The sequence below is a fragment of the Zootermopsis nevadensis genome, unplaced genomic scaffold, assembly GCF_977971745.1.
Source record: "Zootermopsis nevadensis isolate Lab colony 2312 unplaced genomic scaffold, Znev_1.0 Znev_ptg000032l, whole genome shotgun sequence".
Classification (NCBI taxonomy): Eukaryota; Metazoa; Arthropoda; class Insecta; order Blattodea; family Termopsidae; genus Zootermopsis; species Zootermopsis nevadensis.
This window is the reverse complement of record NW_028259164.1, coordinates 680,191-695,827: the sequence shown is the minus strand read 5'-3', so window position 1 is coordinate 695,827 and position 15,637 is coordinate 680,191. Positions and strand designations below refer to the sequence as shown.

The 15,637-nt window shown below is 36.9% G+C and overlaps 2 protein-coding genes across 2 annotated transcripts in view; one reads left to right on the top strand and one right to left on the bottom strand.

Annotated features, from left to right (window-relative positions):
* Positions 1-815, bottom strand: part of LOC110831687 (uncharacterized) — a 31,542-nt gene extending 30,727 nt beyond the window's left edge. Inside the window, exon 1 of the mRNA XM_087359652.1 lies at positions 671-815. The gene's annotated coding sequence lies outside the window, so the exon portion shown is untranslated. The remainder of the gene's footprint in view (positions 1-670) is intronic.
* Positions 816-5,441: 4,626 nt separating this feature from the next.
* On the top strand, positions 5,442-10,185 carry LOC110831679 (4-vinylanisole receptor). Its single transcript, XM_087359653.1, has 5 exons — positions 5,442-6,638; positions 7,369-7,468; positions 8,175-8,279; positions 9,024-9,179; positions 9,898-10,185. Exons 1-5 carry the CDS (start codon positions 5,518-5,520, stop codon positions 10,000-10,002), a joined length of 1,587 nt encoding a protein of 528 aa, XP_087215779.1. The 5' UTR covers positions 5,442-5,517; the 3' UTR covers positions 10,003-10,185.
* Positions 10,186-15,637: the final 5,452 nt, after the last annotated feature.

The following is a 15,637-nucleotide window of genomic DNA, read 5'->3' as shown; positions in this document are numbered from 1 at the left end:
TTAAGACGTGACCGAATTACCGAAACTTCAAAAATAGCGCTACTCAAATTTCCTAACTTTTTATAAAACCGGAAGGTTCACTACCGTGTTCACAAGGACTCCTTAGTGGTCCCTGCCCCGAACCTGATAAATCCAGTCGAAACATATGTTTATTTACGGTTATTTCAGACGCGTCACCACAGAGCTAATCCTATTCGACACTGCTGTTTAATGTATTATTACTTAGAAATAAAATTCAGGATGAGTCACAGTGAAGTATCGATTTAAAGAGATTATAATTCTGAAATAACTTGCAGCAGCAATATTGAGTAGTAATAAAAACGCGAATTATAAAAACAAACTTTAAGTTTCTTTCAACATGTACTTTTTATCATTTGCTCAGCTCTGTCTATTTTAGAATTATAATTGGTTTAAATCGGCATCTAATTGTTACTAATCGTTTATTATTCTTAATAAAAAGGTTTAATCGTAGATTTAATTTTATTTAAACTTGAAGAACCTGTCCAAGTAGAGTACTGCGCATTGTGGTAGGATGAAGGACGTGGCTTCGGTGATTAAAATACTGTCCTTCCACATGAATATCGAAAAAAGGATCCCTGATGTGTAGCTTATCTCTCGCACACCGTTGTCTGTCACCTGTATGAGGACGTGTCGATGAACTTGTACTTACCGGCGTGGAGTTGTCCGCGGGTGATACGGGCGATAACGAAGCTCCGCTCCACGACAGGCTTCTGTCTTGCTCGCCTCGCACTGTGGAGGAACACTGCAGATTTCCGCTAGCTTGCACGCAACTCGCCTGGAGGGCGCGAGGAGACTGTTGGCTGAGGGGGGAGGGGGAGGGGGGGAGGTACCAGGTCTCCGAACCACCTCGACATCTCGTGGCCTCAAAGCCTGTTTAATCCTTTAAAGCCCAGTGGTAACTATCCGTACCACACACTATAATCGTCTGTGCTTTACATTTTGCCCTGATGATCGAGGCATCTCTGAAACGTCGGTCATCATCCGAGAAGAAACTTTCATTTTCTGAACGTGAGTTTCGTGCCTTGTTTTCAGAAACTAATTACGATACACGTAACAGCCTTGTCTCACAATCATTGTACTCATTATTTCACATAGATCAAAGTTTTACGTAGCCCTACTTGGCGTCAGTAAAGAATGCCGTATTTAGAATCCATTCACATCTATTGATTATGGGAAGTGAATATCAGTATGTGTCATGTTATAATGTAAACCAGTCACTTCATGTAACTTCATAGCGCGAAATTTACGTTCTGACACACTTTGAGTAAACAGTAAGTACTGCACGGAATCCTAAGTAGGGACAGGCTCTCTAAACACAACAGAAGTACCTGCCTTTGTTCACATTTGAGTAGTCGGATTTAGCTCCATCCTACACAGACTCCTCACTTTTTTTTTAAGTTAATATTCTGAAAAAAAAACCCTTTTCTTCCAGTGTTATAAATATGCAACTCTCCTTTAATCGTAATGAGCTTTACCTTTATTACTGAACAGGACGTCTCAACGGTAGCGAGTCTGACACATTCGGGCTATAACCTCGGCCGATAAATCACCAATCTTTCCTAATTTCGTGGTCATCCTCAGTCCTTAAACGCGGATTCGTCGGTAATATATTTTATCATTATCACCTTTATTTATCATTAGACGCGAAATTAACTTTGTATCTGATACAGGTTTGACGTTATGATTGATGGGCGTACTAACCGAATTGTTTGATGATCAGGGTGTCGACCTGACTTGGTTGATCTATTTACTTGAAGCAGTCATGCGCCTTCATGTGTTTTGCTGTGTGACGGAAAAAGACCTAGGAACATCATTAGAATCATTAATGGCATTTCACTGTTTCTGAACTTTTGTTATTGTCTAACAGTAAGCTTACGAAGTATAACCTGAGATTCAACACCGCTTGTACCAAAGTCCTCCATTGGGCACGATCCCAAACAATTTCCACGGATTTTCGAATCTCAAGGCCTCTCTAAGTTAGTTCCATCTCAGTGTTGTTCTCTCATCGTCTTCTCGGTCTTCCAAGTGAACGTTTTCCAGTAAGTTCAGAGAGATATATAAAGTCAATTCGATGTAGCGTCCAGGGTTCCACGTGTTCAGTTTTGCCTTCTTCAAGCACGTCTTCGTTCGTCTCTCGAAGATAATTGAGGTCAGCGCAAGGCTTATTGATCTATTGCATCTGGCCCACCTGCCCTGCAGCAGTCAGGTGTTACACTTATATCTAGGCTTCTCAGTATATCGTGTAGAAAAGGAGGTATTAAAATTATATTTGGTGATCTAGTAGTTGGCACTACTGGTTCGTAGTCGGGAGATTCCGGGTTCAAATCTTAGCCCGGAGACCGGCTGCCCTGCCTGTCGTCTTCATACTCGCACCAAGTATTCTAGTATGGAAATAAATTTTTAGCTTCACGCTGTCGCCGTTTTACCCCTGGAAATGCCCCCATCACTGGTCTGAAGATAGGGGCGAAGATGAACGTTATGCTCCTGCCTACAGTCGAATTCAGACATGTAGAAAGTCGGCTATGCATTACGTACGGTTTTGTAATTCATTATAAATCGTAATTATTTACAGTTTTGGCACAGGACATTATTTGATGACTTTCTTACATTAAATAATTACGCAAATATAAAATATAGCCTTTCGGGTGAGAGCCGCCTCGAATATTTGGCGTCACTTCACCAGAAAACCGAAGTTATACGCTGAAAAACATACAAACAAGTATTTCTTAGAAGTTCACTGTAAGCCACCCACATAACACGCGAGTCGTATAGGTTGCCTGAATGTAAGGCGTCGTGCGTGGCTACTGAGTCACTAAACACGGCAAACTGGATTCCTCAAACAATCCGGTAATTTCCGCAGATTAAAGGAAATAATCACACGGACTTTCAGGCCACGCTGTGTACACGTGGCTTAATTAATGTTTAATTACAGATCATGTAAACATTTGTAGTATTAAGCGATTCGTGAGCATTATGAATTTTAACTTTAGAAGTTGTCTAACATCTGTAATAAGCAACCGTTTCAATTATGAAATGTCACCATAAGAAGAATGAGTCTTGTATTACATCACACATACTCACAATTTCCTTTTACCGAATACGAAAAACAAATAACTGTAATTTTAAATTCTGCTAAGATATTCTCCAATGTTACTGACTGGATGATAATCGACTGATGAGTAACAGTTTTACTAATTATTGATTAGCTGAATGACTTAGTAATTATCTCACGACTAATTGTTTGACTAGATAATTAAGTATCTCCATATTTTTCAAGTTCTACCTTTAAGTGTCAATTTGTATTCAACTGTTCAAAAAAATTTCCTCATGGAACTTGATTACGAAAGCTTGAAACTGGACTTAACCTTGTTCTTATTCTTATTTTTATTCTAAATTATATATATTCAGATACATTTATTGTACTGCCAGGATAATCCCAGGAGATCAAATCCCTGAAAGAGATTACTTTTATTTTCGTTTAGAATACTGATTTTCCTGTACTCAATCAATATTCGCTAGTTTCTGATAACGAGATTCGAAGACCTCGCTCGTCCAATATTTCGCTCTTGGCGACTTTAGTGCAGCCCTCCCCCCCTCTTTTACCCCTCCCTCCCCTCCTCTCCCCTCCCTCAGTCCGTGCTAACCGCGCCCTTACATTAAACAAATTATCCTACGAACTTCCACATGTGAATATCCCCCTCCGCTGTGAACTCTTCATCTGCTATATTGTTACGCAGAAATACGTTCTTTTTATTTTACACGACAGAAAATCGATAATTTAAACCGTTCTCTTGTATGGGTAACGCTACCTAGGTACGTGGAGTTGTGTTGCAGTGCGATTCTATAAAGCCTATTTAAATAATATTTAAAATTTCGGTTCCTACCGCAAAGAAAACATATCACTCTCCCATTACAAAGATCAATCGGTTAACGACGTTTAAGGAAATAATTAATATTTTCTCTGACAGTCATACGATACACATAAATAAACTCTGTTGACATAAAGCGAATTTATACATTGCTAAAGTAGGTGGTACACATAGTTACCGGTGGGCTTTAAAGGGTTAATACACGGATACAAAATTGTGGTCTACAGGTAATTTTTTGGAGATTTATGTAAGCATAGACCTCGCATCCTGATTTCTGCATTTGGCGGTAAGATTTACTTAGAAGATGGATGTCTTCTGGGGTGTTGCGCCGTGTAAGTTTACCGACGTTTCAGAGATCTTTGCTCCCTCATCGCCCTGATAATGGAGGCAGCTAGTACCTATAAAACGTCTGTAAACTTCTACCAGAATACACGGCGCAACAACCCAGAAGACATCCATCTTCGGACGCACTGCCGTGTTAAAATCCTACCACGGTTTACTTGACAGAGCTCAGCTGTCAGAAAATTTCCTGTTTTTTTGGAACCTGAATGTTTACTAGACGCCAATCCTCATCCGGATTGATGTAGTTCACTCTCTAGTACCATAATTTATTGGGATCTATTTTAATATTTTTCCATCTGCTTCTAGGTCTTCCAGTATCCTACAGTGTATTTTCTTATCCTTTCTAATTCTGTCTTTCAGAATTGTTTATTATTTTCCGCAGATTTATTTATTATTTATTGAAATTAGAAGATAAGTAACTATAGTTTCTCCAGTCTTTGTAGCAGATATTAAATCAGCTATGTGTACGTTGCTTGGAATACCGAATGTTAATTATTCATGACTTTACGCTGAAAGAGCCCTTTATATGGCGACTTTATGGTGTTTCGGCAAAGACATTCATTTGCTCGTGGTCATGGTAGTTTCCTTAAGCAGTTCTGTGAATTTAATATGAGGGATATTGATTTCTGTTCTTCAGAATTTGAATGAGTTCTGTGTTTCAAGAGATATCGTTTATAAACCTAAATTCTAGAATTACAAATTAATTCTCTACCACTGTGAAAAGTGAAATGTGGTAGTTTAAAACGTGAATCTATAACAAAATAATTCATATTATCTATTATTTCAACTTTTAAGGTAGTTTCCTTCTGGATCCATACTGATTATGCTGATATTAATTAACTTCATACATCGCATTTGTGTAAAGAATCCTAAGTTTCTGTAATACTGTTAAGATAAATTTTACTTTCATATTATTAGTCATTAATTTTTATATGATTTATGTACCCAACTTCATTCCTAAAAGTTGTTCTTAAATTTTTATTCAGGCGTAATTTGGTGGAACGCATTTAAATTGCTTGTGCATGAGAACAAAAAGGGAATTTTTAAGTTGTTTTGTTGTAGACTGTCTGTTCCTTGCATCTATAATGAAGCAGTAAATAGGAATGTTTTCACGTGAAACAAATGGCTTGAAATTTTGATGCCGGTTCAACTTACAAAGGAATAAGGAATTTTAGGATCCTGTTTCATACTGGAGGCTGGTCTGGACACAGTAAGAGTCTGGACATCCAGTCATCTACACAATCAGCAAGTTACTTTCGAATCAAAATATTTTCGAAACCGAAAAATGCTGAATTCATTCTTTGAGAATCCGCCATTACAGGCATCTGATATGCAAGATATGGACTCTCAGAAACTTGGCTTGATGGATGTGGTAAGATTGGAACTGAGCATCACAGGTTTGATTCCCAGTCCAGGAATAGCTGCCAATCGTTGGAGGTTGAAACTCTTCAGGTGGTACCAGAATCTGATATTGTGTATTTACGTGCCTGTCATGGCAGCTCAGATTCTTGCGATGTACCACTTTTGGGGAGATGTTGACATCGTCACTGACTGTGCGGGTACATTCTTTGCTTTTGTCGCTTGTTTCTTTGATTATCTGTACATCATAGAACATGAGAAAGGAGTGCTTCATGTGTGTGAACTGCTAGAGGGAAATCCAGTCCCGAAGGTGAACACGCCGCACTTGGTGAAGAAGTATTTGGGTATCGTAGAAGGCTGCAGACGAGAAATCAGAATCGTGATGAGATGTTTCTGGGGTTTGGCAGTACTGGGTGCTGTCAAATGGCTTATATATAACCCTATTCATGACCTAGTGGTGGAGCGCCATTTTTTAAACAAAACGAGAAGCGACAACAAACCGAATGCTGATTTTGTATTTATTATCTGGTTCCCATTTGATGCCACATGGTCCCCACTATTTGAAATTGTGTACATGTTTCAATCTGTCCTGCTCGTGATGGCTGCCTGCCATAATATCTGTGCCAATTCGACTTTCATAACTTTTATGGTACATGCATGGGGAAAACTGGAGATAGCGGAAAGTACCATGGTTTGCATGGAAGAAGAATTACAGTCTGATCGTTTTGAAGCTGCAAAGAAATCTGAAGATAACGACACTGATCTACCTGAACCGATGATTACGGAAGAAATGCAAGAAAGTGATCTCATAGAAGAAAGTTTAAATAATAAAAATGGGCTTTCTAGCATTGAAGGTATTTTGAATGGTGATTCTTTTATGTATCCAACGGAGGGAAACTTTATTGCTGATCTCTCTGATGATTCAGAAGAAACTGGAGACACTGTGCTTCAAGTTACCAATCGCAGACTTGATTCTGATGCGCTCGAAGATGATGAACCCTTCTTGTATCTTGTGAAATGTATTAAGCAACATCAAGCTGCTATAGAGTAAGTAGGAAATATTTATGATTTTTATTAACCAACTGCATGAAGCAGAGTACTACTTGAGAAGCTAAATATCTTTCACCTTGTCAATAAATTCCCTGCCTTTTATGAAACCTGAAGATTCATTACTGCATTTACAAGACACCAGCAGTCAGATGAATGGAGCTTATATTCTGTTTCTTGAATATTCATTTTAATGTTATTCTTCATCTAGGATTCTTGGTCTCTGCACTGAAAGTGTTAGTTGTTAGGACAATGTGGTGATCTTGGCAAGAAAATTGGTGTTAATATGCTTAGGGTATTCACTTGTCCCAGTTAATGGTACCTGCACCTTGTCGTGGTGGTGGTGCTTGAGTACCTCAGTGACCCCAAGAGCTACTGGTAGGGCCTTCCTAGCCAGATTGGTCGAGGGGGAGAGGTCACACTAAGATAGGTACCCTGGACCTCCAGGTTGGGGGTTGGTCGCAAGGCTAACAACCTTGCACCGTAAAAAGGAAGATGTTACGAAACCTCGATCAAAGCCTCGGACAGACGGACCTAACAGAGGACCGAATGGAAGAGGAGAATTGAGGAGGCCATGGACCGAATATGGACCAGAGAGCCATAGAAGAAGAAGAGGAAGAAGAAGAAGAAGGGTATTCACTGGAAGTTTGAGCCCTGGAATAATCCTACTTTACCATAACTGAAGGCAATATCATGTTTTGAGAATTTAACATTTAATTTTATGTTCCAGGTTTGTTGATGCGTTGGATAACTTGATAAGTTCTTGGCTCGCTGTTCGCCTGTTTGCGTTTCAAATGGTCGCAATTGGTGAGGTGTTCCAGTTCGTAGTTGTGAGTATGCAACCAAAATGTTTTATTGAAGGATTTATTCTGGTTATTGCATCGTAGTCGTGGCATCTTTACAGAGTCATTTGTTTATAAAGCGTTCTCTCTGAGGAGCTGATGTCATGTTCATAAAGCGTTAAGATTATCTTTCATTACTGTGAACACCTTAATCTCACGAAATATTGCCAACATATCCATTGTGAGATTTCAGATTTTTCCAGTGATCCATTTTACGTACAGTTTTTGGGTGTTTTTGTGGGCCTAGTCTAGGCTTGCTATTTATCTCTTCCAGCTCTGAAATGACTAGCATATCTGGCCCTTGAAAGAACTGATTTTATTCCCCATCGAGTCTCACCTATGCATATCGGAATATACTCTCGCCTTAGGTGAAGGACATATTGAATTTTGTTGCTAAGCTTCTATTTAAAATTCAAAGAAACAAATTTCATTTAAGACTTTGGAACCAAAATGTACAGCTGTCTGAAATTTTAGGTTCTTAGAGTGGTGAAGATGTTGATTGTGGTCTTTCCTGTGTTACGACAAATATCGTGGAGGAATGTTGGGCGTCCGCTACATGACCACATGTTATCACAACCCAGACAAACATAACCAACAAAACTGCTGATGATTACTGTCTTCTGGGCTGTCGTAAAGTTGGAAAAACATTAATTTTACAATGGCAGTTTCTTAAGTTACTAATTAATTATTTCAGAGTTTGGAAGACTGGCAACAGTGCACGAGACACATTATTACGCTGTTCCTAATACTGTCGCAGATATTGATGTACTGTTCATTTGGGGAACAAGTGCTCCAAGGGGTAAGTCACGAGTCAGTCGTCTATTGTCATGGCTGAAAAGTAACTTGTGTTTGAATTAAATGTCTGGTGATGGACTTGTTTAGTTTTACTTTAATGTCAATTGGTAAGGAACAGGATAAGTTTTGCGGCAGGGTAATTGCATTTTTCAAGAATTTTATCAGATCCAACAGAGGGAAAATAAAGAAAGTCCAGTTCTGCTAGCTGGTACTTCCAGAAAATGTTGAACTTGTTTGGGCTGAATTAAGTTTGAGGGTGTTATTTAAAAATCCCAACATTTATAAAAACTGTGGTGTTGGAATTTGTCTGTTCATTTTTTCTCTCCTTAAAATGGAATATTTCATTATGGCTGTATTAAGAATATTGAATTGACATATGCAGTAATGTGATGTTTGTTTTGTTCTGTGAGAATGTTCCATAAATCATCTTTAGTTTTTGCTTTTATAATTTTTCTTCAGTTCTAACTTCCCGTTTCCATATTCCTCATGCGAATTATTTGTAACACTACAACTTAATATCAAATTCACACCTCTCTGTCCATCTGTTGCTTTGTTGAAGCTCATTTTCATTAGAGTATTTTACAGATTTTATCTTGTAACATTTATATACTATGTATGCTGTAGTATAAATAAATTTCTGTAGGAATGTGTATATTGTTTACTTAAGGTAGGCATCTTGTGAAATGTTTTGATGTCTCAATTTCATTTTAATTATAATTTAATTTTGATAGATAATCACGTGTTTTAGGGGTGGGATGTCGATCACGCTATGTACTCAACACCGTGGTACACTTACTCGCAGATGTACAAGAAGCATTTGGTTTTGGTTATAATGCGAGCTCAACGGCCTGTTGAGATCACGGTAGGCCATTACTACAGTCTGTCATTGCAGTCCTGTGAACTGGTAAGTAGACAGACACTCGCAAAGGAATCTAAAATGTGAAGGCTCAAGGTCATTGTAGAAATTTAAGATGAATGTCTTTTGGGGTGTTTTACAATGACTGATATTTTATTGGTGGTTACTTCTTGCATTGTGCATCATCCCAGAAGACAGACCTCTTCATACTTGAACATTTCTGTCTTCTGGGTTGTAGTCTGGTCGATGTTTAACAACGTTTCAGAGGTCATACTGCCTCCGTCATCAGGGCGATGAATTCATACTTCTTCATACTTGCTGCTGTGAGAACCTGACACCTCATGTTATTCCTAGTTTTCATAATAAGAAGCCAGAAGTGAAATCACACATTTTGAATCTTAATTACTCAGTTTTGTTAACAGAAACTATTAAATAATAATAAAATTGTAGCATAGAGTGTACTTTCAAGTGAGTTTGGACATTTCGATTGAAGAAAGCCAGAGATCTCTACAGTCATTGAAAAGAAAGACCCATATATGATATCACTTGCAATGATAATTACAGTAACCAAATGTAAGATCTAACAGAAATGAAGATGACAATATTTAAGTGAATTTTTGGAATATACAAGCTGAGAATGTACTACAGCTGAATTTTGAATCAGTATAAAATGAAAATTAAAATGTTGTGTCTTATATTGAATTTTCCATTATTAATTTATTTTGAAATAAAAGGATATTTTCTAGTGCTGATATTTTCTTTACAGATCATTCAAAACATATACTTCTTCTCAATGTTTCTGAATCAGATTAACAACAAATCAAAACATGCTGCTGTCAAAGGAGGATCACCTTTAGTAAACGTTGAATAGAAGCACACTGGAATAATATAAGTCATGTTATTGATTTTTACAGAAAATGCAACAAATTGAACATTGTATCATAAGAAACATCTGTTTTGTGGTGGAAGAAGTTTGATGCTAATATATTAATTAAAGTATTGCATCTGGTTTTTTGTTTATTTGTATAATATAATAAATATTTGTTTAATTAAACTGACTTCTACATTTTTGAATATATCTCTTTAATCAGGTTATTATATCCATTCTGTAGTTAAAGCTCAAATTCGTGATCGTATTTCTTCTCGTAGATTCCGGAATATCCACATGACAGTGTTATTTAAAACAGTTATCACTCAGAATAGATTTTTGCAAAAGGCTGCTGTTGTGGGGAGGCCTATAATTAATTACTTAATTAATTGATATATAATTATTTATGTTTTTGTAAATAAAATCTTTAGTCTGATACAAAAGACAGCCCTCGAATTTATTCCGTTTTTCATGTTTCCCATTCTTGTGTTTCATTGTGATCGACATCGTTCTACTTCTCCTCCTTTAAATGTCTGCGTGGGCAGCTTCAAGCACACCTGCCATCTATTGGTAGTGGCACGAACTTCCAGCAATTACGAATCGATTGTACGCTATGCAGCGCTGTGTCAGATGAGAAAATCTGAACTATTTATTCCTCAGGCTAGTGACATTATATTCTATTAGCACTATTTGCACTAAATAAAAGTAACGTAGCACCTGCCAATTGTTGTTACAATGTTATTATTACCTTTTACGGCAATAATATGTTGATTCTGATTTCAATTACCGTATTTAGTAATTTCCCTTCTGCTTACTACGGAAACAGGTCAAGAAATTATCAGCCATTTATCGAACCCAAAATTTAATCGCCGTATTCACAAGAGCCAGCTATCGTGGGCCTACCGTATTCATTTTAATAGTATCCTCCCATCTACAGATAGGTCTCCCATGTTGTGAGACCGACCCTACAGGATTTTATTGTAAAATGTGGTACGCATTTCTGTTCTATCCTATTAGATCTGCGAATAATAATACATTTTGAAGATTTCTGATTACAACTCGTGAAACCTGAATTGATGTCTGCAATATACAGGATGTGTCACAGTTTGGCCACAATTTAAAGATATTATAACTCCGAAATGAATTCGCGGCAGTCGTATTGAGCACTCTTAAAAATGTAAATTCCAAAGACAAGCTTTAAGTTTACTTCATTTTTATGTGCTTCGTATAACTGCAGCTTCGTTAATTTCTTAAAATTAGATGTAATTTATGCCTGCACTTTTATTACATGCGTATTGTTTTTCTCTTCAGCGTGCTTCGCAATTGTCATTTGTTTGGAAGAAGCATGGTATTAGTGACATCTATTGGTTCTGTGACAAGTTATAGTTCCCCGCTCTCGCCACATGTAGTTGTCGTTGAAGGTCATGTCTGACTTGTGTGTGGGAAAGAAGGGCTTCTTTAAACTTTCTTATATATTTTTTACCAGTGCGTGTAATCAGTGTTATTAATCGTGTGTAGTGTTGTAAGTTGCATTGACTGTTGTACTAGAAAGTAATACTTATTTTATCATAATCCAATTCATTTAAAATTAGACCTAATGCAATAACTTTGGACAGGCAACTTACACTGGTTCGCTCTTGAACTAAGGCACCCTAACCCTCGGTATCGTCTCAGCATTAGTTTCTAGTGTCGCCATGTTTGTATGTTGGTCTTAATTATTTTAGCTCTACTTAAACATCAACGCTGTTTATAATCATTAACAATGTAACCCTCGGGTATGTGACACATTGTTTTTTGAGCGATTTTTACGAAATTAAATGTGTAAGTTCTTGAAGTTTTTGTTTGTAAATTGTCTTTCGCAAGAATTTTGAAATAATTTTCGAAGTGAAATTTTGATGGAAGGAGCAACATAAAATCATAACTGGAATTCTATATAAAATTGTTCTTCGTAAGCTCATAAACTGTCAGTTGTAAATAGGTCTTATAGACAAAGTATAATTAATATTGGCGTAAATTTTTATATATGAAACACATATCATGCGATACGATATTTTATTGAAAAGTTTGATTTTGGAATATGATTTTATATAATAAAAGTTGTTCCCCTTAAAGTAGATCTGATATGCAGGGCGATGTTAGTAAAAGCCGTCTAAAATAATACAGTCGTGCTAATATTAAGTGCTTGAAGTGAATTGCTTAAATAAGAGACTAGATTACGATAGAAGTGAAAACTTTTAAAATTACCCATTAGACGGTTGACTAGGAAGCAGGCATTTCAGTGACGCTACGTCACCCAGAGTTGGACAGCAACACCATACGTCATTACACAACGCGCGTGGTTTACGATACCAGTAAAGCAAATATTTAGCACTGCGTTTGGTTTGTTTTACAGCGGAAAATTTTTGTTTCCAAAATAAGTTTATGCCCAAAATTAAGTTTTTAAGTTTTGTAGTTAACAAATGGAAATCTTTTCTTCAGGTATCACGTCGGTCTATATGATAAAAATGTTGCAAAATGGAGGCTGTTGAAGGGGTCATAATGACGAACTCTATAATGATTACTCTTCAAGAAATATTGTGATGATCATGGTTTGATAAATACGTATAGAATTTTGATTGGAAAGTCTGAAGGAAGAGATGACATAGGTGTAGGTAGGATAATGTTAAAACTGGATCTTAGGGAAATAGATTAATAGAAGTTTTAACTGTCTTGGTTATGTAACGTCGGTCCATATAATGATGAATTGGAAGGGATGTGGAAGGAAAGTTTCGTGATTTCTTTCGAGGTATTATCCAGATTTCAGGGTGAAGGGACTGAGTAAAATCAGCTTAGGATAAATCAGTCATTGAGTCCAGATTCGAATTTAGAATCTTAAATCCAAAAACTTGCCTATATTCTATGATGAAAGTATTGCCGTCCGGATAGGAATAATAATCACTCGACGTTCGGAGGTTGAAAATTAGTTTTGGCAGTAAAAATACTTTTCTGAATTCTGCTATTGTTTGCTGATCGCCCAGTTAGGGTTTGTTTCGTTTATGTTAATTCGATAGACAGTGATTTTGTTAAAATTTCTTTCAGACTGATTTTATACGAGTTTTGTAGGGTTAGCCGTGAGAGACTTTTACCACGGAACCTCGGGGTTTGAGAAACATTGGTTTAGAGATTACTTACATAAAATATTCTAATAAACCTTCTGTTTATGAAATATGAAAATTGACTAAACGTGAAGCTTATGAAAGACGAACTCCATATTGGATGTTACGCTCTGCTATTCAAGAAAGTACCCGTCCTTTGGATCCCGAAAGTTCGTTACCGTGTCTACAAAAGCCCGCTGTTGATCGACGTCTGAGTCAGATGTATCCAAACCACGCCCTCCAACGTCATTTCCAGAACATTTACACGGACAGACATAATGAAACAGAACGCCGGCATGCAAACGTTTCGGTTATGTGGTTAATGAGATGTTGGAACACGATAACGCAATTTCGAAGCTCTTGGGGTTGTAACCCCTTGAATTTAACACTTGCTCGCCGAAACGACGTTCCAGTGTCGGCGTAAAATTCAGACGTGTTAACGGATATTACTGGATTATTATATTGAGTGTGAGATATTAAGGATATTAGCTGGTATCCTTTTGCTGATTAGGCAGGCATATAATCTAAGCTAACGGCTTGGCAGATTCCACTCCGATAGGCTGGGCGATGCACACGTCACCCGCGGCGGAAGATTTACTGTATCGGTAAAAGCCAGAGGCTACCAGCGCACTCCCGCTTTGTCCGCGTTGGAAGTTTTATTTAGACGAGCTCGCAATTCAGTTTCATTTTTGGTTCAGTTAACAACTTCATAGAAATAACTGTTCTTAGAAACTTTATTTATTTTAACAAACGGCTTATAATTTTTTAAACTTTACACGTGCATTATTTAAACATTTATTACACTTTGCTTGTTTTGTCGTATTGGTATATTATTAAAAAGTTTTAATGTACCCGCCCTCATTAATTTATTTTGGTTGTATCATAATAACGAGTTATAAAAGAATACATTCTAATAGGATACAGCTGATTTTTGCAATCGTGATGTGTTGTGTTTACTTCGCGGTACGGACTCGATCCCTAAATATTATTAAGGATGACCGTTGTCTTCAAAAGATTAATTTCGTATATTTAGGTGACGTTTTTAAATTTAATAAAAATAAATCACAGCCGTTGTCTTCTTAAACCACTTATATATCAACATTCTCTCTGTGTCTTCGTAAACAAAAGTAAATTATTGAACCATCAACAGATCAGTGGTTCTTTGAGGTCTGGTTGTATCCCGGTGTCTGCTTGAAAATAAGATGTCGGAGGAATCACAAGGATAATTTACTCAGTATTTATAACACGATAAAAATAAGTTAATCTACTCACAGTTTCTCGTCCCTGGTTTTATCCGTGAATCGACAGGCTCTCGGATGTAAGCACATCTCCACGTTTAATAATTAATTTACTCCAGAATATCATGATATTTTCTCCTTTATAAAATGTTTATAAACAAAATAAAACTCACTGTTTTCGCTTTGCCACGAAATATGAGCGCCCTCGTAACTGTCGTTGGAAATATTGTCGCTTGTTGCACGTAGTGGAAAATGGCGTATTATTACTCAGATTTTAAAGTAAGGTATAAAAACCCTCGGACAGAGTTTTGTAATTTGGCTTGCTACGTGCGAGTGAGTTGAGAAGCCACGTTTGGTTTACAAACCGTAAATTGTTGTTTAAACCATACCAGTGTAAGTTGCTAGTGTTCCCTCATGTTGGGTTTTATGTTGTTTACGCTGTAACGTTAACCTTTGCCCTCGAAACTTTTATTTCTAAACTTAATATATACAGTCTTTGCAACTTGATTCTATTAATTCATTCTTTATAGTGAAATTACGTGAATACTGAAGATGGTGAATTGGGTTTTTGAATTTGAAGATTCTTTGCGTAGTTTTTTTTTGTGTTTTTGGCGCGAGTAGACTCAATGTATAGACTTCGTGATGAAGAAACTACATTCGCGACGTAATCGGACGATTGTCCGGACTTTTTCGTGCAGCAAAGGCGTTGGAATGAGTGGTGAGTAAAGAAATATTTTCAACTTATCTTAGTCCTCATCCGTTTGTTGTGCGAGGTAAGTTTTAGGGTATAGATAAGTAAATGAAAGTTAAGGAAACGAAAAACAATTTCAGTTTTGTAGATTTTCTTCAAACATATACGGATATACAAACATAATATATGATTATACGTTTTAGACGTGAACTTAAAGCTGTATTAATTTTGGTAAATTGAAGGTAATATATAAAATGTGGGCCCTAAATTATCGATCTTATTTCGTCGTAATTTTTGGACATGGCACTGCTTTACCCTAACACCGACGAATTGTAACATCCTGTGTCCCTCTCACTGGTTACAACATGAGAAACGCACATAGTATGTTTCACGTCATCGTATATTATATGTTATAGAATTATGTTTTGTACTTAGTGATGTATTTTTGTCCTTGAGATTGCTAAATTATAATGCAACGCCGAATCGTAAAGTGTGATGTATGATTTCAGAGGACATACTAACCCAGTGCAGCCATATAAAATCCAACGTATTTAATTTTATTTTTATTGCGAGAA

Bases quoted from the DNA above. Each gene is read 5' to 3' on its own strand.
- LOC110831679 (XM_087359653.1), top strand. From the start codon at position 5,518: ATGCTGAATTCATTCTTTGAGAATCCGCCATTACAGGCATCTGATATG. The intron at 8,280-9,023 runs GTAAGTCACGAG...CACGTGTTTTAG, and splicing joins GGGAACAAGTGCTCCAAGGG to GGGTGGGATGTCGATCACGC. The intron at 9,180-9,897 runs GTAAGTAGACAG...TTTTCTTTACAG, and splicing joins CATTGCAGTCCTGTGAACTG to ATCATTCAAAACATATACTT.